Here is a 26602-nt window from a genome sequence, read left to right on the forward strand (position 1 = left end):
GGTTTGCCGTAGGCCGCCTGCCTCTCCTCCAGCCTTAGTGCTTGTTTGTTGCTGTGTGGCTGCTCTGCCTCTTCCCCCTCACCACTCCGGAGAGGGCGTGGTCCTGGCCAGTTGAGCCGATACTGATCCTCCAGACTCGCTTAAGGCCAGGCAGAGCAGAGGCACCCGAACATTTCAAGCACACGCACTGCTTGGTCTTTCCCGGGAGCTTCTAATTCAGTTCACGTGGAACCCAAGAGTCTGCATTTCTAAGGGTCCCCAAATGCTGCCAATATTGCTAGTGGTTCATACTTAGAGCAGTTCTTGTGACGCAACATATACCTCAAATATGGTATTTATTATATTCTGCTTTCATTATTATTTCTACAGTTGATACTTAGATCAGCACTTTGTAACAAAATCTTTACAAGATGTGATCAAAACTGCAGTAAATCCTGCTGCCTCGTGCCATCCAACAAAAAGGCAGGTTTGTAAGACATTACAGTGTGTCTGTCCTTAGGCACCATCACCAGATCTGCACTAAGCAGCATCTGCTCTTCTCTGAGGTCAAAGTGACCATGAAAGGTAAACATTTTGAATCAATACTGGTCATTGAGGCAACCATGACCCAGAAACTAAAGACACTGAAGAGGACTTCCAAAACTGCCTCAAGTGGCAAGGATAGTGGGACGAGTGTGTTCAAAGTATGGGGGAGCTTTTGAACAGGATTAATAGTGATGTGTCTTTTACTGTAATAAATGTTTTTAAATTTAAACATTCACCATAGCTTTTGATCATGGTGCACATCTGTCAGGGGTGTGCTGATTCCACCTTCAATGTGTGACCTTGAATAAACTTTTTTTACTTCTCTGAGGTTTGATTTTAAGAAACAAGACACTTCATAAAAGTTTTTGTATTAGTTTTCAGGAGTACATTATTAACAAACATCATAGATGCTCAATAATATATGATCCTATTTTGAACATACCATTCTATAAAATGTTTGCCACCCATATGTAAAATTACCTTTCCAGAATTTGTCAGAATTTTCCTTGCCAATATTCATTCCACAAGGTAGGAAGGAAATGTTACAGCCCCTCTTGGCTGAGATCAGGGTATCTGGGAAACACAAAGCTACACTCCGCTTAGCACTCCATACGTGATGGTTGAATACAGAAAGAAATGAGCAAATGGTGAGTTAATGGAGGACTCAAATCTCCCATTCCAGAAGGTCTTCTTGAGTTCCTCCAGCTTTCATGGTGCTACTCCTAAAAACCACTCAATGTAATCCTGCATTATACACTGTCTTCCCTTGTTCTACTCTTGTTCTGTGTATATTGTTCTTGCATCCTTAGCTTGGTTTGATGTTTTATTAATATTTCCTCCAGAAAGTTAACTCCAAGTCTGCTCTGAATCTTACAGGTACTTAAACCTACAGATTTATGTCACTAAGGAGAATATTTTAAAGGTAGAGGGTGCATATTCCTATAATTATGTAGATGATGTTCAAGATTTGCTCATAGGGTTTTGTAAAGTTTAATAAATAGTGAAGCATGGTGTACCCACCTGTACTGACAGCACTCAAAAGGCTGAGGCAGGAGGATCACTGTGAGTTTAAGGCTAGCCTGGGCTACAAAGTGAGTTCAAGGCCAGCCTGAACTGCATAGTAAGACCCTGTCTCAAAAAGACCAAAAAAAAAAAAAAATTAAAAAAATAATGAAAATTACTCAGTATAGTGCCTGGTACAAAGTAGGTGCTCAATAAATGGAAATTTAGCATTTGTGATCCATTTAGCCTTCATGGTAGTATCAGTATTGGCTGTGAAAAGGGATGGGTGGTAGGAGAGGGAAGATGGGGAGGAAAGCTTTGAATTCTAAGCATGCACAGTGGTGAGGGCTGAGTTATGGAATTCAGTTGAGAAATTCAGCTCATGCCCAAAGCCTACATTATACCTTGGGCCCTGGGCATCCTGCCTTGAAATGGGGAATTTGGCAATTTCACAAGTATGCCCAGCTGAGCTGTTTGTTCCAGCCAAACTGGAGAAGGCAGAGAACTCTTGGCAGCTGAGGAGATCAGGACCAGACGGCCTTGCTGCAGGACAGGGAATCAAATAAGAATACCAAGCACAGGAGAAGCCCCTGACGCTGGCCGGGGTGCTTTGGGAGCAGACATCCTGCCCACCCCTCCTCCGGGACACTTTGCTGCTGTCCTCATCAGCTGCCAGCCCTTCTCTCTCTTAAGCAAGTTTTTTTCATTTTCTTTGCACAGGGGGCTGCTGAGGGGCAGCACTTAGACTGCCCCATGCATGCCGGTGAGGAGGTCAGGTCCAAGCCTGGATGCTCTCCTTAGGTAACTGATTCTCAGGCATGATCAGGCCAGGACTTTGGGGATGGGGGTTGTGCCCCTTCTGAGTTTTTAGAATGCGAAGCTGAGGGAAGGCAGTTAAAGTCCCTGGGCCGCTTTGGGCAGGTGCAGGACTCTCCAAGGGGTCTTCAGGAGTCCTTTAGAGCTCATTGAGCCAGATCCTAAGCTAAGGGCTGCAGGCTCTGAGGGAGCAAATATATTGGGCCAATAGGAGCTAGGTGTTCCAGAGACTCCACTACAGTTTGTCCTGTGCTTCTCTGGAACATGCTGCCCTATGAGCTGCCCCTGATAGGGCTGCCCGAGCTGCTGCCTCCAATAGAAAGTCCTGTTGGTCCTACCTCCCTATTTCTCTCATCTAAACCTCCTGAAAACATAACTGCACCGTGAATCAGGAGGTAAAAGTTAGGACTTGTCTCAGTAAAATCCTAACCTTGGCAAACACCCTTACACCACCCCAGAGTTTAGGGAGTTCAACACCTTGTGTAGTTTCTGTGTTTGCGCCTCAGGGCATTGTAGCCCTGAGGTGATGGGTAGGTTTGGATTTTCACTCTGCCTGCTTCCTTGATCAAAAAAACTACGAAGTTTCTGTTACTCTGACCGTTCACCTGGAATTTGAACCCATTCAAACACTATGTTTAGGGTTTTAGCCTCCTGGACCATTTCACCTCCAAACTCTGCACTTTTGTTCTGAACGAGTATATTTTAAAAAATGAGAATCAGGGCATATAGGTGGTTGTGGCAAAAGTTATGCAGAAATTCCTTCACTCTAGGTAGGCTCCAGTACACGTCTGTCAGTGGTTTCAACCAGAAACTACCCATGACATTAAGAAAGGTCCGACAGAGCTGGCCTTAGGGCAGCCAGGGTCTCACTTTCCCTGTCTGTCTGTCCCATCTGAGGGTACATGACCTCACTCCAGCTCTCTGGAAAGTCAGTTCTCCTCCTAGAAACTAGCCCATGACATGGCCTTTATATTGCCCCTGCTGTCCATGGACCAGTTTTTAAAATTTCTTTTTTAGAATAGTTTTAAATTTGCCAGAAAGTTGCAAGGGGGTTCTAGAAAGCTTGGGCTCAGTTTCCTCTGTTATTTATATTTTATATGCAATGGTGCATTTGGCACAGTCCATGAACCAATATTGATGCGTTATTGTTAACAAGGTCATACTTCATTTATTTTCCCTCCTTTCCTCAGTCCAGGGTCCCACCCCAGGTACTACACTGCATTCAATTGTCATGTCTCTTGGCTCCTCTTAGCTGGCTGTCACAGTTTCTTAGACTTCTCTGGTTTTTGATGGCCTTGGCAGTCTTGAAGATTGCTTATCTGATGTTTTGTAAAATGTCGCTCAATTTAGGATTTTTCTGGTATTTTTCTTAAGATTATGCTGCAGTTATAGGCTTGAGGGAAGAAAACCACAAAGGTAAAGTACCATTTCCTTGTAAATACATATATTACCAACAAGCTTTTGTCACAGTTGATTCTGACCCTGATCTGGTGCCTGGCTGAGGTCATATTTGTCAAGCTCTCTATAGAGTTTAGAGGTCTATCTGTCTGTCTGTCTGCCTGGTGCTGAGGATAAAATCCAGACCTAGGTAAGCACTCTGCCATTGAGCGACAACCTCAGCCCATGGCACATTTTCTTTAAAATATTATTTTATCTTAAATTGACAGTGTTTTTATAAGGTTCAGTGTGATGCTCTAACACATACAAATGTTATAGAATGATCAAATCAGACTAATTACAACATTGATCACCTTAAATATTTATCACTTCTTTATAGTAAGAAGACTTAAAATCCTCTCTTTGTTAATAGTTATATTGTTATATTTGTTATATCATTATTAGTTATATCGTTATATTTGTTATATTGTTATTAAGTATTGTCACCCTACTGTGCTGCATAGATCATCAGAATTTATTCTTCCTCTCTCCCTGCTTCCCTCATCTGACACCTCTCAGGATTCTGAAGGAGTTTTATGAGCCTCTTCCTTTCAAAGCAGTCTGGACTGGAGCACTTGCTATGCTGTCAAATGTAGTAGCTTGAAAAAATAATAATCCCTCATTTTGTTAAGTCTGTAGTTTAGGTAAAAGGTTGCTTGTCTGGACTCCTCTCAGACTCAGCTAGGAAACCTAAGGCGGAGAGATCCTCTTCCAGGACAGCTCTCCCCTGTGGCCTGCAAGTTGACACTGGCTGTCCTCTGAAAGTACACAGGACCTGAAAGTACACAGTACACTGGGGCCTCCTAAGTTCCCTCCAGAAGTTAGGCAGCCTTGAAGCATGCCAGCTGGCTTCCAACAATAAGTAGCAGATGAACCAGGAAGAATAAGGCAAGGCAGGAAGAGGTGTACCACCCTGATGGCCTGGCCTCAGAAGTCACACACTCAGCCAGACTTAGGGGAGAGACATAGACACCCCCTGTCTATTGACCAAAGTCACATTTAGGAAGAATGAGAAGGTTGTGATGTCCTACTGTAGTCATTTTTGGAAAATACAAGTCGCCACAACTGGCCAGTCAGTAATTTAAGAGAGTGTCTTCTTTGTTAGCAAATATTTGTTGTAGTGAGATGCTAGACCATACAGGGGAACATAGCACTGAACCTGACACAGTCCCAGCTGTGTCACAGTCCCAGCAGCAGCTCAGGTGGAATGCAGACAGGGAAACACACAAGACCCTGGTTGCATCCTCCAAAGAGATGCAAACTGGGACAGACAGAGCTTAGAGGTTACAAGTACAAAAGTCTTATAGGCCCAGGAAGCCATCTGAAGAAGAGTTCTAGGTGAAAAATGTCCCAATTTGAATTAAACAGCTAAGCCAAAAAAACTAAAGCTTAAGATAAAAAGCGATCATAGGTGCCTCCCAAATGGCTGCATTTGAAGCAAGATTTTTTTGAATTGTGGTAATCAATAATAATAGTTATCATCAGTGACAACAATAATATTATTATCTTTATCAAGCATTCTCCTGCTCCGGTAGGACATTTTTCTAGATCAGAAGTTTCCCAGAGCCTGGTGTAGTGGTGTGTACCTGTAATCCCAGCACTGTCAGGCTGAAGCAGAAGAATGACAAGTCTGAGCCTGGCCTGGACAGCTTAGAAACTTCAGTGAAACTCTGTTTCGAAAGAACAAGTGGCTAGGGATGTAGTAGAGTTAAAAGCTCATGAGCTCAATCCCAGTACTGAAAAAATATCTCAGAATCCAGGATGTCTCTGGCAGCCAAGATCAGGGAAGTCAGGTTTTGGTACCACTATTCGGTAGACTGTAAGTTAGCCTAGAGACGATACGGGGTTGAGCAGCAAATTTGTTATGCTTGCCTGTTTATTGGCCCCAGGAAAGGAACTATGTTGTGTGTATAGTTGTGAGAGGAACAGAAGAGAGTGAGAACAACAGTGTGTGATTGTGAACATATACATATGCACGTATGTGTACACATGCATGTGTCTGTAATCGAGTGCTCTTACCTGTCAGTTTGCAGAGCTGCAGAGTGAGTTGAGTTCATACTGGTCAGAAACCACAAGTATATCTAGGACACACTGGCCCCTTTCATGTGGTTTTCTTGCTTGCATTTACTTTAGGGATTGTATTCTGGGAAAAAATTCAGTAGTCATGAATCTCATCAGTTCATCTGTTGAACCCTTGATCTCTGGGAATTTCTGGACCCACCAGGTCATGACTCCAGTTAACTGTGGGTATAGAGCAGAACCTTCTGCCCTGTAGCTGGAGATGGATCCTAAGCTAAATTTGATGGGAGAGAACATTTGGAATGTGACTGCCTGTGGAGAAAAAAAGGTCACAGGCATGAACTGCCTCTTAGGAGCAATCACTCAGCTCACCCTGCAAGACATGCATATTTATTTTTGAGAACTGGGAATTTTTATTAGCCCTTTAAAATAACAGGAATCACTGGAGTTCAGAGGACAGAGCATACTGGAATACTGGGACCACAGTGAATAGGAAGAGAACCGTGTGGGTCTGAGATGTAATTTTGGATTTGTCAGGCAGCAAGTGGGACCTGGATCCTTTTTACTAAGGTAAATCATTGGACTCTCTTGGGCCTTTGCCTTCTCATCTGTGAGATGAAGGAATTATATACCAAATCCTGTTGTAGTCAAGGGTTACAAGGAGAATAGTCACATACAAGACACAGAATTTATAATTCTATTTTATGATGGTCACCCAGAGTTAACACAAAGTGCGGGAAATCTTTCCACCACACCAAAGACGTAGAATATTCATCCAAGGGCCTGAATCCCACAGCAATGTCCTGCATGAGTCCAGCTGAAGACGTAGAGCCTATGACAATGCATCCCATAAGTCCAACTGGAGAATTAGAGCCCGCGAGAAAGATTCATGCATGTCTGTTTTATGTATCTGCACCAGGAAGGTCCAAAGGTCAGAGCAGAAGCTAGAAAGTCTTTGCCAGTGGAGAGAAGGATCTGTACTGGTAGGTTGAGAGTTCTGCACTGAAGCCAAGAAGCAATGCTCAAAATAAGAATCAAATTACCACAGCCATCCTCAGTGACAACGAGGTCCTGAGCTCCTCCAACAATGAAAACAGCCAAGTACCTTTCAGAAAGCGAGCATGACAAACCTCCTGGAGATTGAACAACACACATCTTGCCCTCCAGAGCCACGAAGCGATGCTCCGTGTAAGGACCAGAGCTCCCCCAAAATGAACCGTAGCCACTCTCAGCAACAAAGTCCCGAATGCCTCCAATGATAATGGCTGAGGTCATATCAGAGAAGCTAGCATGAGAACTAGTGGCTCCAAACAACAGCAACACTTAGGAGAACTCGCATGCCTTCCTCTGCCTCTCCACGTCTCCTTTTATGCTAGCAACTTTTCTCAGATGGGCCATCTACACTCAGCACCATGCTGATTTAATTTAGCTGGTGTTAAGTTCACCACTGATTTTTAATCCACAACAAATCCTAATATCCTTTCCAATTAAAAGATGACAATCTTGAAACTAGAAGGTTGTATGGTTTTCCCTGTGTAGAAAATAGTCACCTAATGGCGAGATGTGGTATGCTGTCGGCCTTCTTTCTTTTTGTTACAAAAAAGAATCACTCAGAAGAGTTTTAAGCAATAACAAAATGATCTCTTTCCTATGGGCATCTTAGTGTTGACCAGGCTCAGCTCAGCACTCTCATTTAGAGTACCTGGCATGTCTGCAGTCCAGGTCATGTCATAGGCTTCTCCTCCATCACGCCTGGTCCCTGGTTGGGGCTACTCTGACATGCTTGTCATGTACCCCATGACGTCTCCATGTGCCTGCCTCGGGGAGGCCAGACTTCTTACACAGGGGCTGGAACCTCCTGAGAGAAACAGAGGACCTGCATGACCTCTTCTGCCCTGGCCTTAGAAGGAATATGGCATTGCTTCTGTCTCATTCTGTTCAAGGCAGTTCCAAAAGCCCACCTAGGCTCAAAGGAAGGGGCGAGACAGACTCCACAAGGGGTTAGGGGTTGCTGTTCAGAGAACTTGCAGGCATGGCTCAAAATCACAGTACCAAGAGTCTACATGGCCAAGTATGGAAGGAAGATCTACTTACAAGTGATGACATTAGGAGAAAATATGGGTATAATTTTCCTTCTTCCAAAGGTATGCAGGGGGTGTCAGGACTGGGGTAAATAAAAATTAAAGTAGATGCCTCCAACCCTTTTGTGGTACTACTACAACCTCCTTGAAGTTACTTGCAAAATAAATTAATGAAATATTAAAAGAACCCTAAACATGTCATGAAGAGCCCTGGAATAGAGATTAAAGAAAAGACATAAGAAGCCAACATAGAAAATCAGTTCTTTAAAATTACAGACCATGACTTGTGACTATCCAGAGCATCCTTGGAGGGAAGGTTACAGAGGGAAGGGTGTGGCAGAGCAGACAGGTGAATGAAAGTAGTCAGGGTGTAGACTGTAGCCAAGCTTCTGGGGTTCAAACCTCAGTTTGCCGTTCCCCAGCTGTATGGCCGTGAACAGGACCTTCTGTCTCTCTGGATCCATTCTCTCAGTTGCAGCAGCGAGCTAATAACAGTACCTGCCTGTTCAGGCTGCCCTGAGGACCAAGGAGAGAGAGCTCTATGCAGTGCACAATATTGGGTATTTTCTCTTTACCAATTGCCTTTGCCAGTTGCAAATGTCATGCCCAAGATAGACTGTGGGCATCCACCAAAAGCATAGGAGGAGGAGGAGAAGGCCCTCTCCTTGCCTTGGCTCCTGAGATCATGTGTACGTTGGAATCCTGTGGAGGTGGAAGCCTTCCTACAACATTTGGGCACCCATTCATCTTTGGGCTTCCACTCCACATGTGTGTCCTTATTCTGGTGTGTTCTGTCGGTTCCACATTTGAAGTACATCAAGCTAATTTTTACTTTTAGTTTCTCTTATATATTTGGAGTTGAGGCTTCCAGAGTCCATTATGCAAATCCATGCAAATAATATGCAAGGAGCCAGTAGCTGCAGATTGTGGGGAGGGGCATGTGTAGGCCAGCACAAAGGGGCTTGAATGAAAATTTGCATGTGTTAGGGGAGCCCGGGTTGAAGGCTTTGCACATTTATTGTGACAGCGTGCATCCCATTCCATTTGTTAACCTCTTGTGCTAAGGAGGAGAGGTAAACTCTTGTCTGATTTCCATAATGAAGGTGACCTTAGAGGATGAAGGAGATGTCTGGGCAGCAAAACTTGGTAGCAATTTTATGATACAAATGAAAAGTTGCTCTGAAGTACTGCCTGTAGAATGGTCCATGTTATCTTCCCAGCCAGCTGCATATTCTTGAGCGAGTCACTTCCTTCCTTCCCTTCTCCCCTGTGCAAGAAAAGGGTTGGGTTAGATGACCTTTAGGGTCCCTCACTAATACATCCAGATGCCCCCTGCTGGTAAAAACTATGATATCCAGGATGACAATTTTCATTCATTGTTTCCAAGATTAATCTCAAAGTCTAAAAGAGTGGCTGAGAGGTTCATTTCCTCTTAGAAAGTAAAACAACATCAAGAGATGCTGACAAGTGGAAGCATAAACAGGAGAAGCAGAAAGGGCAGGTAGGATGATGACATTGGAAGTTCTGGGCTTCCAGCTGGTAAGCTTGGCATTGATGTGGGAGAAGGTCTTCCCCGGAGTGTTTTAAGGACCCACTTCCTCTTGCACGTGATGCTGCAGCATGTGAGTGCTGCAGAAGTTATCCGGGAGGCGCAGATGGCCTGTGTCTCTGTGATGGCCTGGGTTCTCTCTCCTAAACCTTCTTGCTACCCTTGACTGCTGCCCAAGTCTGCTGCATCCTGGATCTCGGGGCTCTGAGTACATGGAACGCATCTGGTGCTCCACACCCGCCATCCTCTGGGGACTCTGTTTTCACTCCAGCTGTTGTGGCCGCCAGCAGCTGGGCACAAGCATAATCTGCCAGCACCTCAAGCCAGCACTTCCTGACAGCTATGTGAGACCAGGAAGGGTAGCACCAAGCCCCAGGGGGAGAGTGCCTTCAGGCAGATGGTGACTTCCTGTCTTCCATATTCCCTTTAGGTACGCATCTCACACATCTCATGGCTGCCCCAGATTGGTTCTTCCCATTTCATTCATCTCAAACTCCCTCAGATTATTTGCCAATATAAACCCGTTATTCACAAGCCCTTGACTCTCTCTCTTTCTCTCTCCTTTCTCAGAGGATCCCTAATGTAAGATCTGTGTGTTTGTTTGGTAGGTTGACATAGCAAAAAGCCACTGACAGTTGTTTCCTCACAGTTCTGGAGAATTCCACTGTCAAGGTGACAGCAAGATTAGACTCCTCTGAAGCCCCTCTTTCAGATACCTGTTTGCTGATTAGTTCTACGAGGCCATGCACCCAACCCCCAGTGTCACTTGCAAAGTGTCCGAACTTCTTCTGAGAAGGACACAGTCAGACTGGATGAAGGCCCAGCCTTTGCCTCATTTTACTGTTAACTACCTCTTTGAAGGCCCTGTTGCCAGAAGCAGTTACATCCTGAGATACCGAGGTTAGGCTTCAACTGTGGTGCTAAGCTGCAAAATGTGAGGGCACAGAGGCTGGAATAACCTCAAACCAACCAGAACATAAAGTACATTGTTTCTTCTGTTGATGCAACTTACAGTCCTCTTCTTCCTCCTGTGCTGTTGGTGGCATTTGACCAGGAATAGCATACACTTAGAAACAACCCCAGGTTCACAGGCTTCTACTGTGCAACTTTGCACCTGTTACCTCATCTCCCTGAGCTCCAATTTCCCATCTTGCCAAGTGGCTGTGAATATTAAATCAAGTGTGTTTCTCTCTGACTTGAATAAGCAGAGTGCACTGTTGGTGTATGATCTGGTTCATGGATGTAAGTTCATTGATGAAGACAAATTATTGGTCCCAGAGACTGAGCATTGCGACCCGAGTCCCTTGGCTTCCCTACCATTCAGAAGTGCAGGTGAGAGGCACAAGGTCACTGCAAGGTTCCACTACATCCTTAATGGTGATCCTGGGCTTTGGGTCACATCTATACCAGCAGCAGATAGATCTCTTCCCCTTCGTTCTTCCTAGAAGCTCCCCTGGGTCCTGGAAGTCACAGGCAAGGCCCTGTCTTCTGCCATCAGCAGCCAGAACGTATGTGGGAATCCCAGTCAGGGACCTACTTTGGCCATTTGTTGCTCCAATCTGATGAGAGAGAAGGACTCCAAGTGAATTAGTCTTGGGGACTTATTGGGGCCAAAGGAAAGTCTGTGAATGGCACAGAAAAAGGGGTGCAAATGAACAAAGAGGAGTAGACAGATCAGAACCAAGCCCTAGAGAAGGCTAGCCGCTCCTCAGGGGAGACCTGCTGTTCCTCACCCATATGTTGGAATGGCCAGGCTCCCAGTGTATGAACGAGGTGGCTCCTATGCCTTGTTTGCATGAAGTGCTATTTAAATTGCACATGATGCTGTGACTAACAAAACTGCAAGTGTTTATGTTTTTCAATTTATAGGTTTTTATATTCTGAGTCTTCAGTATTTTTACAAAGTACAAGAATCAAGATGTTAATTTTTATGAAAAATGAGATTGACATTTGATTAACAAAAGTATATCCTTTTATATTTTCTGAATAAAAATACACACATTAACTATCATGCAAATCATTTCTTTAATATTCAAAAGGATTCCTACTCAGAAAGACTGGGTATCACCAGTGAGAATTTTCCACAGACTTCAGCCACATCTGTGTCGTAGGAAAAACAGTGAATCACAGCAAACACCATAATAACAACAGTGTTTATAGAATGCATCTTCTGCTCTTGACTCTGGTCTCTGTGTTTTATGGGCACCAAATCTGGTTGTCCTTCTCTGGGCCCATGTTCCCTTCTCCCTACCACTTTCCTGTGACACTGGGACATCTCTGCCTTATTTTAGCATTGTTTGTTGATCTGTGCAAACTCATCCAGGGCTGGAGTCTGCCCTGTTCATTTCTGTCCTCCAGGGAAGAGGAGAAGGTCGACCTTCTTTGATTGTTTGGTAAGTGCATCTGCGTGAATGGAGGTGTGACCTTTAGTATCTTGCTCCAGTTCAGAAAAGCAAACAGAATTGGGTGGCTCCGCCTACCCAAGTCTTTCTCACTTGACTTTGTGTGGCTCACACCTTTAGTGGTGAGCTAGCCTGCAACCCTGGCTGTAGAAGGGGAGGTGAGAGAAGCAGCTGCCACTGATCCTCCTGTACTCTGCACCCCTTCTGAGAAGCTGCGCTTTGGTGGGGCTGACAGCGTTCAGGGGGAACTGGGGAAAGGACTTGACCAGCCAGCTTGACTTCTCTTCTGGTTTCTCTTCCTGACCAGTACTCTAGTGTCAACCTACTAGACCTGTCCCCACTCCACATAAGATTCTGTGTCATACAGAGTACCAAGTGCCAGTGTGGGCGCTGGGAACACACCTGACCTTCTCCCTGAGTTCCCAGAGTGTTCCAGGTCACGGATAAGGAGAACCCAGCTGCAAGCTGCCTTCTGGGCGTCTCACTCCTCCTCTCTGTCTCCCCTTCCAGGCTTCATCCTGACCGTGACACTGACTGAAGCGCTGGTAGTTGCTGTCCAGGAACTGGAATCTCTTCAGGTCCTCCCCTCTGGCAGTCCCCCAGGCACCATGGTGACTGCACCCCACAGCCAGACCACACACTCCTCCGTGGTGACACTCAGCCCTCCTCCCGATGGACCCTCACAGGCCACAGCTACCATGGCAACAGCGATACCCCATCAAAATGGGCACCCTCCTATAAATGCCACTTCCACTGTCCTGGTGACAGCAACCGTCCTCCATCCCGAAAACCCCCTGCCCACTGGTTCTCCTCCAGTTGCTGTGGCAACCACATACTCCCACTCAGAGAGCCATCCCACAGGGGAAGTCACCCCCACCATCTTGCTGACAAAGCTAACAGGAGCCACCAGCCGCCCCACCACAGCAGCTCCTCGAGCTACCACGCGCAGGTCCCCCCGACTCTCAGGCTCTTCCCGAAAAGGGGCTGGGGGCTCATCACGCCCTATCCTACCTGCACCTGGTGGCCACGCTGGGAGGAAAGAAGGCCAGCGGGGGCGAAATCAGAGCTCCACACACCTGGGGCAGAAGCGCCCACTAGGGAAAATCTTTCAGATCTACAAGGGCAACTTCACAGGGTCTGTGGCATCAGATCCCTCTGCTCCTTCCCCCAGGACCCCTAACGTCTCTTTGCCACAGCCCCAGACAGTGGCTGCAACCACAGCACCCAGAAATGCCTCATGGGTGCCACCTCCCACCCTCCTGGTACCTGCAGAAGACAGTCCAGGACTTGTCACAGCAGACCAAGGGGGTGGTTCCAACCTCATGAGCCCAGGAAAGGAGCTGAACACCACAGCATCTGCAGTTCCTACCAGTTCACAAGCCACCCCAGTGCCTTCTCAGCACCCCCATGGTGACACACAGGACAGCCCCGGCCTCAGTGACTCTTGGCTTACTGTCACCCCTGGCACCAACAGACCTCCATCTGCCAGCTTTGGGGTCTTTACAGTTATGATGGGGCCAACCCAGGCTGCCTTCAATGCCAGCATCTCAGCCCCTTCCCAGGGGATTCCTCAGGGAATATCCACAACCCCACAGGCCCCAGCCCATCCCCCTGGAATCTCAGAAAGCACTGTTTCTCTAGCTGAGGAGGAGGCTACCACCTCCCCCTCGATGACCAACAGGGTGCCCAGTCCTCTCTCCACAGTGGTGTCCACAGCCACGGGGAACTTCCTCAATCGCCTGGTCCCTGCAGGGACCTGGAAGCCTGGAACAGCAGCGAACATCTCCCATGTGGCTGAAGGGGACAAGCCCCAGCACAGAGCCACCATCTGCCTGAGCAAGATGGACATCGCCTGGGTGATCCTAGCAATCAGTGTACCCATCTCCTCCTGCTGTGAGTGCCCTGTCTTCCTTTGTGGCCCCTTCCACCCTTACTGTCCCTATACCATGTCACATTGTTCCTCTCCCATATTCTCTTACTCTAGAGTTGAGCAGCCTCCAGTAAGGGGGCTACAACGTTTCCCTGAGTCCCATGACACAGTTGAACAGAACAGTTCTGGGCTGACCCTGTCTCTGGTCCTGGTCTCTGCTGGACCACAGCTCAAATGTTCACAAGTCATGAAGCCCCAAACCTAGGCACTGGGGAGGACCTTATAGACAGGCTGATCCAGCCCTCCATTTTGCAGAAGGAAATGTCAAGCTAGAGGGAAGATAGATCAGAGTTAGACAGGCAGAGCTGGGGTGCAAGCTCAGCACCCGTCCTCTAGCCCAGGGCTTCAGCCATGACACCAGCCTGTCTCAGGCACAGCCTGCCACCACTGGAGCAATACAGCACCAAGATGTCACAGTAGGAGTTGACCTCTCCTGACTTACAGTCTCCAAGTAGCAAAGTCCCCCCCTCGTCTCTTACTTCTCCTCCACATTCCTTCTATGTCTTCTTTTCCTTCCTCCATATCTCCTCCTCCTCCCTTCTCCCCTAAGAAGGAAGGAAGTGTGAAGTTTTTACATAGTGGGGAGTTCCACGAGCCTTGGCGTGAGAGGTGTATGAATCCGAGCAGTCCCCCCTACTTTGCTTGTGCCATGGATTAGCATGGGAAGTTCATGCCTTTAATATGACTTCTGCTTGGAATTATATTCCAACCAGATCTCTTTTAAATCTGGAGCCTCAGTTCTTTTCAGGAGCCACTTCTCCCAGGCTGATCCAGTTTCCAAATCAAAGTTTCCATGCCAGGGTGTAGGCAACCTGCTTCTGCTCAAGGACTCAATTCAGGAAAAACAAAGCCTTTATAAGGCACATGCATCATCCTTAATGAAAGCAGTTTTACTGTCTCTCATGAAAACATTTCTTAAAACTGCGATTTCCTGCTTCTAAAGCAGAAGAATGGTAATGAGCTAGGTAGCACCACTGACCAATAAATTACTAATAATGATCACATTCGAAAAGTGACCACATGAAACATAGCTTTTTATCTTTCTGTTCCTTACATGTGCCTGGAATGCTCTGGTTTACAAAGAGAATTTCCAATGCCTTTTACCATTGTGGCCTTGAAACAGACTAGCCATAGAAAATAAAAACCAAAACAAGCAAGTAAATCCCTGTCATCACCCACACCTTATAGCTGCAGAGTGAGTCACTAGGTAAAAGTGAGTCGCTGGAGTCCCAGTCACACAGCGTGTCAACCCGAATTAGGAGGTGCAAGGCCTGTCTGATTTAGTGCAGAACAGTGTTCCCTGAGGCCCCTGTGTGCCACACACATTGCCAAGCACTAGAAGATAGAGACAGGTCACGTGGCTCCCCCCCAGCTCTACATACAATGGAGACAAACATGAGCCGAGACAGGAGCAAGGACTAGGACACAGTTTTTTGTTTTGGGGTTTTTTTTTTAAATAAATTAGAAAACAAAGCAATAAAAACAGAGCAAAACAAGACAAGTGGTATAGGATTTCAAAACAAGATGATAGGAAGTTGACAATGGTCACTCCCTTGCATATTGTTATCTTCGAAATAGTTGCTCAGATTACAAGATACAGGTGTGTGAAACAGATCAAACAATGTAAGCGCTCACAGTTTGTTCTCATGAACTAATGGAATTAGTAGTGCAGTTATCATAGCTATTCTAAGATACTGCTTTCCAAAAGAAAATGCAAACTTTGTTCAAAGTGGACTCTTGTGGCCACTGGGGAACTGCAGGGCCCACCTAACTTTAGCATTTCTAGAACCTCTGTAGGACAGAAATGGTGAACCTTTTAGACACCAATGCCTAAACTGCATCCCAAAACCCACTTATCACAAAGTGACAACACGGCAATTAAGCCTAATATTGCGGTTTTAGCTTAGAAGAAACAATTCATACATTAACATCTAAAAAACACCACCACCCATGCCATAGGTTCACCACCACTGATGTAGGAGGTCCCTCTCTCTTGCCTTGGCCTAGGTTGCCTCCACACCAGTCTGGGGCCTGGATTGTGGCTTCAGCTCCTCCTATGAGATTGAAGCCTCTGAAGGCCCTGGTGAGAGGGACATTAAGGAAGAAGGCTGTGTAGTAGCCTCAGAACCCCGTCTCCCTTCCCAAACATCCCCGTGCGTTGGGTTACATTCACAGCCCAGCCCCGTCTGTGATCAGGTAAGCAGAGCTCTTCCAGGCCTGAGGGCCCACGTTTCAGCACACCTAATGGCTCCATTTATGCTAAAGCCACTCTATCAGACCTCAAAGGAGGACGCCATCCCTTGCCATCTAGCGGTACATTTCAGGTGTTCTGGGATGGTAGCAAGACTTCTTCTCCTCTGACTGCTTAGACCACTACCAGCCCTGGCCCTGTACTGTCCAGCCAGAACTGCTGGTCAGGGTGAGATTCCTGTGCTTCTGGTGGGTGAAGGGGTGAGCATAAGAAAGCCCAGGGCTGCCTGAGTGAGGAAAAGTGTCAGCAGCTTACCTGCCCTTCCAGACAGATCTCAAGCCCCACCCAGGGGCTGGAAGGGTGTGTTTGTGTGAGGGCTGAAACATGCTTAGTCTGTAGAGCCCTGCCAGACACCCTCAGCAGAGACAGTTTCAGATGTGCTGAGAACTGAAATCCATTGGACCCAGGCCACAGTGGTCTATGCGGGGAAACCATGTGGCTCCTGGAATGGTCTCTGCTGCCACCATCAGGATGCACAGAACTGCTGCCAGCTTTGTGTTGGTCCACACCTGCCAGCCAGTGCTGTGGGTTTCCACAGGATGTGAATTTGGAGACTGTCTTGTACTTGTCACATCCATTCTTGAGCGTGTCTGGTGCACCATTCCAAGACATGCTGCCTCACTGTGCCCACGATTCTTGGCTGCATTAGTGGTTCAGTGTTCATGGCCCCTAAATGATTTTGTAATTATAAGAAAACATAAGTCAGAATATCTTTTGCCAGTGAAAGAAAGGAATTGGACCCATACGGAGATGTGTCTGAGAGGGTGTCTCCTAGGAGTTTATGGACCAGTGGATGAGAAGGGGAGAAGCCTCAAGCAGGCAGGGTGCTTCAGGGGATGTCGCCCTAATCGTAACAGTGTCATATGCACACTCTGACAGCTCTTCTCTGTGCGCCCCAGTGAGTGCCCCCTGCTGTGGTCCTCCCTAGTCCTCTGCAGGCTGTTGGACTGGGGAACCAGGTACTTAGTACCCCAACCTGGTTTCCTCAGCCCTGTGGCTCTTTCCATAACCTGAAGCCTCCCCATGGCCTCCTCCCTCAGTCTCCAGAGGAGGAAATGACGGTCCCCACAAGTTCTGCCCTTGCCTTTGCAGCGCTGGACTAATCCTTCTGCTTGCTGCTCTTGAGTTTTTCATTTATAAAATGAGGGAACCAAACTGAAACATGTCACCACTTCCTTAACTGTCACCTGTAAAGGTCACGCTGCTGGATCAGAAATATTTGGCTGGTGGATACAGATTCACTTATACCTAACCCCAGTTTTTGCCACTCATTGGCTATAGGACTTAGGCAAGTTGCTTAACCATGTATTCAGTGCTTTCTAATCTGTGAAATGGAACTAATGTCCACTGTCCATTCGGGTCCTTCAGGAGGCAGGCACCAAGCTTAGATTGGGCATGCAAGAGAACCACTGAGGGACACACCTGTAAAATGTCCTAGGAAGAACTGGAAGAGGCAAGGAATGCTCAGTGCAAGTCTGACACCCACGGGAAGAGAGCTGGGAGGGCAGAGGACGGGGAAGAAGTTTTAGACTGCATTGCAGCAAAGAAAGTTCTGCCAGGCCAGTGAGAACTCCCTGAACCCTCAGAGGAGCCATGTGTCCCGTGGGACGAAGCCTGCTGTACTGCCCTGTCAGTCAGTCAGGGCTTGGTAGGAGCAGCCTGGGAAGTGTGGCCTCAGCACAAGCATACCAGAGGGCTGGTATGCAGGCTTGTTTCCGCCGTACTCCACGCACTGGGAAGTCTTATGTTTCCATCCTACCTGCAGCACCCACCTTGAAGACATGTAAAGATCAGAGATGATGCGTGTAAGGTTTTATCCGAGTCTGCCACAGAGAGGGTGCTTAGTAGGTGAAGGAGTCACTTACTGCTGTTAGCATGATGCAGAGCATACTCAAATAGGCTAGGCAGAGAGCAGCTCAGCAGGTGTTTAGAAAGGTCGCATCCCCAGGGGGCCTATGAGGTTTCATTTCCTTTTCTGGTTACACAGTGACTTCCCTCACCTCAAAGCATGCCCCTCCCAGAAATATAAGTCCAGTACCCAAGACTCTGTCTTAAAACCAGTTACCCTTCTCGCTACTACACTTCTGGCAAACTGTGGACAATTTTCTGGTAATAGTTCTGAGAAGCCAAGAGAGCGTGCCCAACTCTCAACCCTGTTTGAAAACTTGAAGTAGAGATAACCATTCATCTCCTCTGGGTTCCCCATGACTGTGGTCTTTAGAGACACAGAGCAATTGAGTTTGCACTAAACTGGGAAGGGAGTGGCTGGCACCCTGGGTCTGCATACAGCTGGAGAGTTTGGCCACTTTTACATACCTAGTGTACATTCTCCAGTGTTGAAGACTATATAGGACCATGGGTATTAACTCAAAAGTCACTAAGACTCGGTGCAAATTGTAATTAGCTGATCTTCCTGCCTCAGCCTCTCAGAGTGCTGTGATTAAAGGCATGCCTCACCGTGCCTGTTTTTGTTTTTGTTGTTTAAAGGAATTGGGGGGAATGATAGAAAATTAGAAATCTTTTTTGTTCGAAGCAAGTGAGATAAAATGGAAACATACCCCATCTCTTGTCTTTGCTCAGAGGCCTTTCAGATTGAGGTGCCAATCAGGCCAGCAGCTGAAAGGCTATCTTCTTATTCTGCAGGGGCTCTATGCTCACAGTATTGCCACAGGTCAGAGCCAGCAGCACCCGGGAGCCTGGAATCTGGGCTCTCAGCCTGAACAGGTGCCAGCTTTTGCAGCTATCCTGTGCCCGGGGATGCGCCCAGATGCTGGCCAAATTCCCAGCTGCTCGGCAGTGTGGGCCCCTCTCTACACCAGGCCTCCGATATTCCCCAGCACAGAGATGGCCCAGTCCACCTGGCCCACACCACCCCAGGAGGTACCACGGAAAGCGAACTTGAGCAGGATATTCAGTCCTCACTCACTGGCTTCTCCCCCAGGGGGCATATGTCACCTTGCAGCATCACCGTTCTGTGTGTGACCTGGACAGGTCACCGAAGATATCAGGAGCCTTCCTGGAAAGCACTCTGTTCTCACTTAGTTCATCAAACTCCAAACACATCCCACTGCCCTGGGCTGAGTCAGGGTGAACAGAGAGAGTTGCCCATCATGGTATGCTCAGTCCAGCTGCAGAGAGCCTGCGCAGGTCACCAGTACAGGCTGGGCTTTTGCATCAGCATATGGCAGAGCCACAAGTGCACGAGAGCTCAGACTTTGGGGTCAGGTATCAGGGTTTGTCCCTAGGTGAGTCACTTTATTTCTCAGACCTTGAGACTTCCCTTCTGTAAAACAGGGACCCTAATGGTCTGACCCCTTGAGGTTACATGGGGCATTAAATGAATCAATGGTTCTAGTATGCCTTCAGTTTGCACCCAAAAAAGGCCTTGCTTACAAGGGAAGGATCTCCAGAGTGTGGATATACAGAGGGGGACATCCCTGAGCTGAGTGGACAGTAAAAGGGGCAGGACACAGTAAGCCTCACAGAAAGGCCCTCAGAGGCCTTGATGGCAAGGGCCCACTGAGAAAACCCCTGATTAAACAGTGCCTCTCTGGCCCATCATCTTCTCTGTGGGTGTGGAGGTCCTCTCTGGCCCATCATCGTCTCAGTGGGTGTGGAGGTCCTCTCTGGCTCATCATCATCTCAGTGGGTGTGGAGGTCCCTAGGTAAAAGCTGCAGACGGTTATACAGGGCTTCCGGTGCAGGCCCGTGGGCTTTCAGGGAGGCCTCCATGGTGACTCCCGACAGTCTCTCCCCAGATCACCCCGGTGTCTTCTGCATTGCTCGGCCTTTTTCTCATCAAATAGTTATCACTCTCTGAATTTGCCTTCTGTGATCATTTTGTTTTGTTTATTACTTTTTAACTAACCCCTCTGTACCCATCTGTACATGTACTAAGCTGGAAGTTTATGAAACTTAGAAGGCTTCGTCGTTTTCCCAAACACTTAGTTTCTGGCACAAAACAAGCATCCACACAGATAATAGTTGAAGGAACACACTAGTGAGTGGATGGGGTGAGTGGCTGACGGTTGTGCTACCTTAGCAGTGTCACCTGGAGACCTGCACTTGTCACCTACAACACTGGCTCAGCCGTCACTCCCTGCCCTCCTCTGACATGGCCTGTCCTCTCCACAGCCGTCTTGCTGACAGTGTGCTGCATGAGGAGGAAGAAGAAGACAGCCAACCCTGAGAACAACCTGAGCTACTGGAACAACGCCATCACCATGGACTACTTCAACAGGCACGCAGTGGAGCTGCCCCGGGAGATTCAGTCCCTGGAGACCTCTGAGGTGATGAGCCCCAGCCCTCAGTCCCCTGCAAGTGCTGGTCCTGCTGCACAGAAAAGCACAGGCCCCAAAGAGAGTCACAGGGCATGCACTCAACTGTGAAATCTGCTCCACCATGGTCCAAGGACCAGCAGCACCCTTAGCAGCCGCAAGTTGCAGGCCTCACCCTAGCCCACTGGGCAGGGTCTGCATTTTATGTATGCAGGGGTGTCTGGGTGGTACTGGGGCTTGGGGCTTGAACCTAGGGCCTTCACAAGTAGCTACGGGGTCTCCCTAAGGCACTAAATTGCCCAGATTGGGTTCCAACTCGGGGTCCCCCTGCCTCAGCCTCTCAAAGTGCTGAAATTAGAGGCACCCAGTTTTTAGGGTGACTTTTTAGCAAAAAATACTCCCTGCATGCTGAAGTTTGGACAGCACTCTTCTCAGCACTTATGGTTTCAAGGTGCAAGTAAATCCTGCTCTTTGAGGGCCGGCTTTGTGCAAACAGGACTGTGATGATGAGAGCTTGCTCAGGAGGCTCACATACCCAGATGTAGTTGGAGGACGGGTGCCAACATCACTCAGAAAAAAACAGATGAGCGGAAACAGAGGACAGTAATAGACACAGCACTGGAGACCCAGGGGAGGAAGGCTTCCCAAGAAAGTGCTGGGAGGGTAAATGCATCCTCAGGCACTGCCCCGGGGGCAGAGCCTGGGCTCAGGGGCAGCACAGGAGCCTCTGCCCCTGACGCTGGTGGGCTGGGCAGTGCGCGTGGGACTGCAGGGCCAGGCCTGCCTCCAGCCCACCATGTTCGGTTCTCTCTTGGGGAGGGGCTGTAGGACAGCACAGAACCAGGGAGAGGCACACAGAGGCAGATGAGGCACAGCCTTGCCCTTGCGTGGGGTGTTAGAGTCTGTTAAAATTCTGCACTTTAGGCAACGTAGTGTCAGGGTTACACTGACCCTGACAGGGTGCTGCATATTGATCAGAAAATGGATAAGGAAAGGAGGGAGAGGTGGTTTAGCAGGAGTGTGAGTGGACAGAAGGACAAACCAAAACTAGCTAGTTCAACTTGGATGCAGTTTCGATGGTCCAGGAGCAAGGTGTTGATAAGGAAGGCACAGTCGGGGAGAGTTCGTTTCTGCCCTCCCAGCAGGTCAGCCCTCGGGAGTGATTCTGTACAGGCAGGAATGCCATCACATCCCCAGGTCCAGAGTCCCTCTGCAACTTCCCAGAGCCCTGAGTTAAAGTTCAGAGTGTTTCGCAGGGCCGATAGGGAGACCTGCTTCTCACCCAGTGTTCTGGCCACACATCCTACCCCCCACCATTTATTTGCTAGGCTCCAGCCACCTTGGGTTTCTTTTTATTCCTCATGGCACCAAATGATACCGCACCCACTCCAGGTCTGCGGTTGGGCTGCTCCCTCTCCTGGTGTCATCCAGGTCCATCATTCAGGGCCCAGCCTAAATGTCACCTCCTCAGGGAGTCTTTCTCTCCTTGCCAGGCTGGACGTGGCTCCCCTGCCATTGGCCCCAACTCTCTCTGCTGCTTCATCTCAGCATTCATCAGGGTTGTGATTCCATGGCTCTCTCCACAGTGGACAACTGGCCACTTCTGCATTGCTCGCAGGGCTCAGTGCTGAGCGCTCTGTACTCCTCCTGCAGCAGCATTGCTGACACCTCATGCCCACCCAGCAGCAGGGGCCCCAGCCTCTCTGTGTTTCTCCTGCTCCCAGCAGCCCCTTCTCAACTTCATTTGCTGAGCTTGGGGCCTCATCCGTGCCCCAGCCTCTGCTCACTGACATACGCTGGCTCCATCCACCATGGCTCCACTTCCCTTCCTTCTTACCTTCACAATTTAAATACCGTCCTGCACTACTGACCTTGAAATTCTCCCTGGAGCCTTGAGCTGTCCTTTGAACGCCTCACCCACCTGCCCTATGAGCCTAACAGACACCTCCGACTCCGTGTGCCCAAGACGGAGCTCTGCCTCCCCTCTGCCTGCTGCCCTCAGACATCAAATTCACTTGGGGGCCAGTTGTGAGCAGGTGCCATCAGTTTTTCCAAAGACAGAGCTTTGTCTCAGTCCAGGTGCAGCGCCTTCTCTCACATCAGCACTGCTGCACCGAGCTCTGCAAACGGAGAGCCCCATTCCCATCTTGTCTCTTTGGTCTGCAAGGACCCACAGCAGCAGCCGGGCCCCTCGTCAGCCGTCAGCCATGGCTCCCAACTCTCCCAGGCTCCTTCCTCTTCACGGTAAAAGACCTCAGCTTCCGCCTTCCAACAGGCCCTTCTCTAGCGGGCTCCTCCTACCGGCCACAGCGCCCCCAGCCATGCTGGCCTTTACTCTTCCTCGCTCTCAGAAACGCTTTTCTCCTGGATGCCTCAGTCCCTCTCTTCCTTCAGGCTTCTGTTCAAACATCACATCCTGGGGGAGCCATTCCCTGACTCCCTAAACCAATTAATCCCCTGCCCTGTCCCCTGGTCCCTGCCCAGGGTTGTTTCTTTTTTTCTTCAGCTCACTTGCCACCATACCCTGTTGTTCTTCCTCCTGTGATGGACTTCCTGAAAATGCAGGCGAGATCAAAAAGGAGTGACTGTTCGAAATTTTTTAGAAAATTATTAATAATTATGATGCAGGAGGATCACCACGAGTTCAAGGCCAGCCTGGACCACATAGTGAGTTCAGGACCAACCTGAGCTACACAGCAAGATACTGTCATTAAAAAAAAACAATAATTATTATTATTATAGTGACAGACACACTGCCATTACCCCTTCTCAAAATCCTACCCTTGACTTCAGACACACAAATCCTATCATCATGCTTCCTTCTGAAGTTCTAAAGTCCTCTTTTCACGAGTGTCTTTATGAGGTGTGATAAGAAGAACTGTGAATGCTAAGTACCATCCAACAGAAAGGCAGGCCCCTAAAATAGCAGTCTCCTCGTTCATCATTGCAACCACACCTGGCACTGTAACTTCATGCTCATCTCCAAAGTCAAAACGACTTTTCAAACATAGATGATTTGAATAGATCCATAACATCAAACCAGCCACCACAGTGCAACTAAGATACTCAGGAAAGGACTTCCAGAACTGCTTCAGAAAGTGGCCAGAAAGATGGGATAATGTTACGAGTAAGGGGATTAATAACAGTGTGTTTTTACTGTAATCGTTTTTTAAACCTGAAGCATTCACTGTATTTTCTGATCACACCTAATATAAGCTGCCTGAGGGCAGGAACCTCCTTTGTTGTGTTCCCAGCACCAGGAATAGTGCCTGTACTTGGCAGATACTTGGTGAGTATGTATCAAAAGAATGAACTGCAAATTTTATTCACCACAGTAATCCTAACACAAAGTAGATGCTTAATAAAAAAATAGACTAAAACAACTTTAAGCAAAGGATGAGCAGAGGGTACAGGATTTGTGGTAGCACTAACCTTAAGTGGAGACAGTGCATCTGTTATGGCACAGTAAGTAAAAAGCTGGAAGGCCAGGGATTTAGCTCAGTGGCACAGTGCCTGCCTGGCAAGCACAAGGTCCTGAATTTGATTCCCAGTACCAGGAAAAAAATAACTGGAACATAACAAAGGACTGGCCCTACTTTAACACCTCTCATACTCTCGGCAAATTGTATGTGAAAACCAAAGTCAAGGCTCAGTGCTGGTGGTACACACCCCTAGAACACCACAGTCAGGTATGGCTCCAGCACCACGCATCCTGGGATCGCACAGCCGGAGGCCCTGGCGGAAAGGGCCATCACAGCCAGGAACAGGCTCTAGAGCAGGAGGACGGAGGACGAGGACACCTTGGGACTCACAACAAATGGCTTGGCTTGGCTTACAAGCAGAATGAACCCTGTTTGCCTCCCAGCAATCGACTCCTCTTTATTTAGAGAAACATGCCGGTTCTGTTTGAGTTCACATTGAGTACAGGTGAAGACAAACTTCCCAGAGCCAGGATGCAGACAGACACCTGACTGCCGCCCATCTGCCGGGTGACCACAGGGCCCAGGGGCAGATTCCACATCTCCATGTCCCAGGACGTGTGCCCACGGCCTGTCTGTGGCCACCAGCTTTAGAGACCGCATGGGCTTTGCCTCAGCGAGTTCCTCTGGCTCACTGAGCCCTTCTGCATTGATGAAACCCACAAGGTGCAAATCCTGAGCTCGGCAGACATGGTGCCACTGCCCGGAGGCTGCTAGGAACTTTTCTCTCATTTCTTCCTCTTCCTTCTCCTACTCTCTTTTTCTTCTTCCCTGCCTTCTTCCTTTTCTATGTAACTTTTTTTATGCTGTGAAACACACAGTTCACTTGGCAAGCTCTTGCTCCCTGCGAACTGTGAAGCAAGCTAAACTGAGCCTGCAGAACCCCTCACGGCTCAGCCAAAGGCTCAGTGGCCAACAGCGATTTCTGCCCTGCTCTGATGTGCTGCCTGCCTCTCTGTTAGAAGGCTGGCCCAGGACTGTCCCCCGGCTCATTGAGTGCTCAGCCCACGACAGCCTTTGAAGGAAAATGCTCTATGCTAACAGTGGAATGTCTTCCTTTCTCCCCTTTCCAGGCATAAAGCAACAAATCCTCCTCAAAAATTACCTTCTGCCTATGTTTTGCTTAAAAATAAACTTCGGAGAATTAATTATGGCTTCTTAAAATGAAGTCATTTCTAAGCAAATATAGCATACTCCAGTAAACTAGGCCCGCTGATTTCAGCTTGTTTGTCCTGAAATGGCCTAGAGGTTTTGAAACCTCAGTTATTTAGAGTGGGAACAGTCTGCCTTTCCCCATCCTCCCTTCCCTCCTATTTACCTTGTTTCCACATCCCTCCCTTGCCTTTCTTTCTTTTCTCTCTCTCTTTTTTATCCTACATGAAAATCTGGTCTGAATTTGGGCTCAGCCGTGTAGCCTATCATCTCTGGTCACTGAGATCAGACCACGCCAAAGTACTTAGTTTCTAAGCAGTGAATTGCCTATTTCTAGGCTCCTCTTCCCTGCAGTGGAGCAGGCAGGCTTTTTTGACTCAGCATCTATCATGCAGTCGCACAGATTCCGGTACTCTCAGCTCAGCCCTGCTTATGTGACAGGAAATGGGACAATAATTCTGCTCAGGCCCCGGGAGAGTTTGGAAGGGGAACTGGACCTTGACATCTGACGGGTCTGTCAGACTCTGCCATGTGAGTGGCAGGAAAGGAGAAGAGGGGGGCTGTACCCATGTTCACAAGGGAAAAGTGAGGCATTTCCCAGAAGTCTATGAGAAAGGGGCAGGAAATAAAACCAGGGGTCCTAGTGGACCAGTTTTGCCCAGCAGGGCAGCAAGCCACATGCCGGATATGTCTTGCAGGGCAGATTCTCTCAGACTTTATCAAGGACAACACCACCTACCCCAGCAGCTCAGTGTAGGGTGTCAGAATGAGGACACTACTATAAAAACAAGAAAGAACAGAGCCGCTGTACCTCAGCTATGGCAGTGGAGCCGATGAAAGCGGGGCCAGAAACCCTGAAGCACACAGCTCTGTGTGTGCATCTTTTTAGGAATGGCCACTTCTCACAGCTTCCCTGGCTCACATAGTCTCCCTCTCTCCCCAGGACCAGCTCTCCGAGCCCCGCTCCCCGGCCAATGGCGACTACCGCGACACCGGGATGGTCCTGGTGAACCCCTTCTGTCAGGAAACACTGTTTGTAGGAAGCGACCAAGTGTCTGAGATCTAACTGCAGCAGCCTTCGCTTTGCCATTCCCTATTTTTCGTCTTTAAAAAGTATAAATATACAAATATATATTATAAATATAACCTTTGTGTAACCCTGACTTACTGAGAAACATTTTCAGCTTTTTTTTCCTAAGAATTGTCAACACATTTTTTATAAGTGTGGTTTAAAAATGAAACAAAAAACTTTAAAGAATGACCTGTGGCTTTATAAAATAAAGGTATTTCTAAGCAAAGCAGTGGCATTGATTGCTTCTCTTAATAACTGTCCTGCAGCACCTGGAGCCCCAGCAGCCCAGGGCAAGTGAGGAAATAGACAGACCTGCAGAAGCTGAGTGTTAAAGCGGTCCAGAGCATGTCCTTTGTGGGGCTCGCTCTGCTTCCTCTAGATTCAGTGTGACACTCTCCTCCCTCCTGGGCCACCCAGGAGGAAGACAGACTGATGCACAAAGCGTCCCTCTGAGGATGGCACCTGCAGCATCACAGTGGCACCTCTGACATCAAGTTTAACTCCACCCGAGTTATGACCTGCAGGCAGGAACATGCAGCCCTCAGGAATCCACAGGGACATGGAGGCATCTGAAAGCTGCACCCTTCCAACATCACCTACAGGGACACTA

General features: G+C 48.1%; 1 protein-coding gene across 7 annotated transcripts in view; it reads left to right on the forward strand.

Moving 5' to 3' along the window:
* Positions 1–26218, forward strand: part of Tmem108 (transmembrane protein 108) — a 322687-nt gene extending 296469 nt beyond the window's left edge. For all 7 annotated transcript variants that reach the window (XM_063249008.1, XM_063249010.1, XM_023560119.2 and 4 more), the window contains 3 exons: positions 12342–13724; positions 20147–20301; positions 25864–26218. In XM_063249008.1, coding sequence (XP_063105078.1) covers positions 12342–13724; positions 20147–20301; positions 25864–25986 — 1661 coding nt within the window. In that variant the 3' untranslated portion in view covers positions 25987–26218. The remainder of the gene's footprint in view (positions 1–12341; positions 13725–20146; positions 20302–25863) is intronic.
* Positions 26219–26602: the final 384 nt, after the last annotated feature.

Source organism: Cavia porcellus, unplaced genomic scaffold (assembly GCF_034190915.1).
Source record: "Cavia porcellus strain 051 isolate PalLab524CR breed Dunkin Hartley unplaced genomic scaffold, mCavPor4.1 scaffold_5, whole genome shotgun sequence".
Taxonomy (NCBI): domain Eukaryota; kingdom Metazoa; phylum Chordata; class Mammalia; order Rodentia; family Caviidae; genus Cavia; species Cavia porcellus.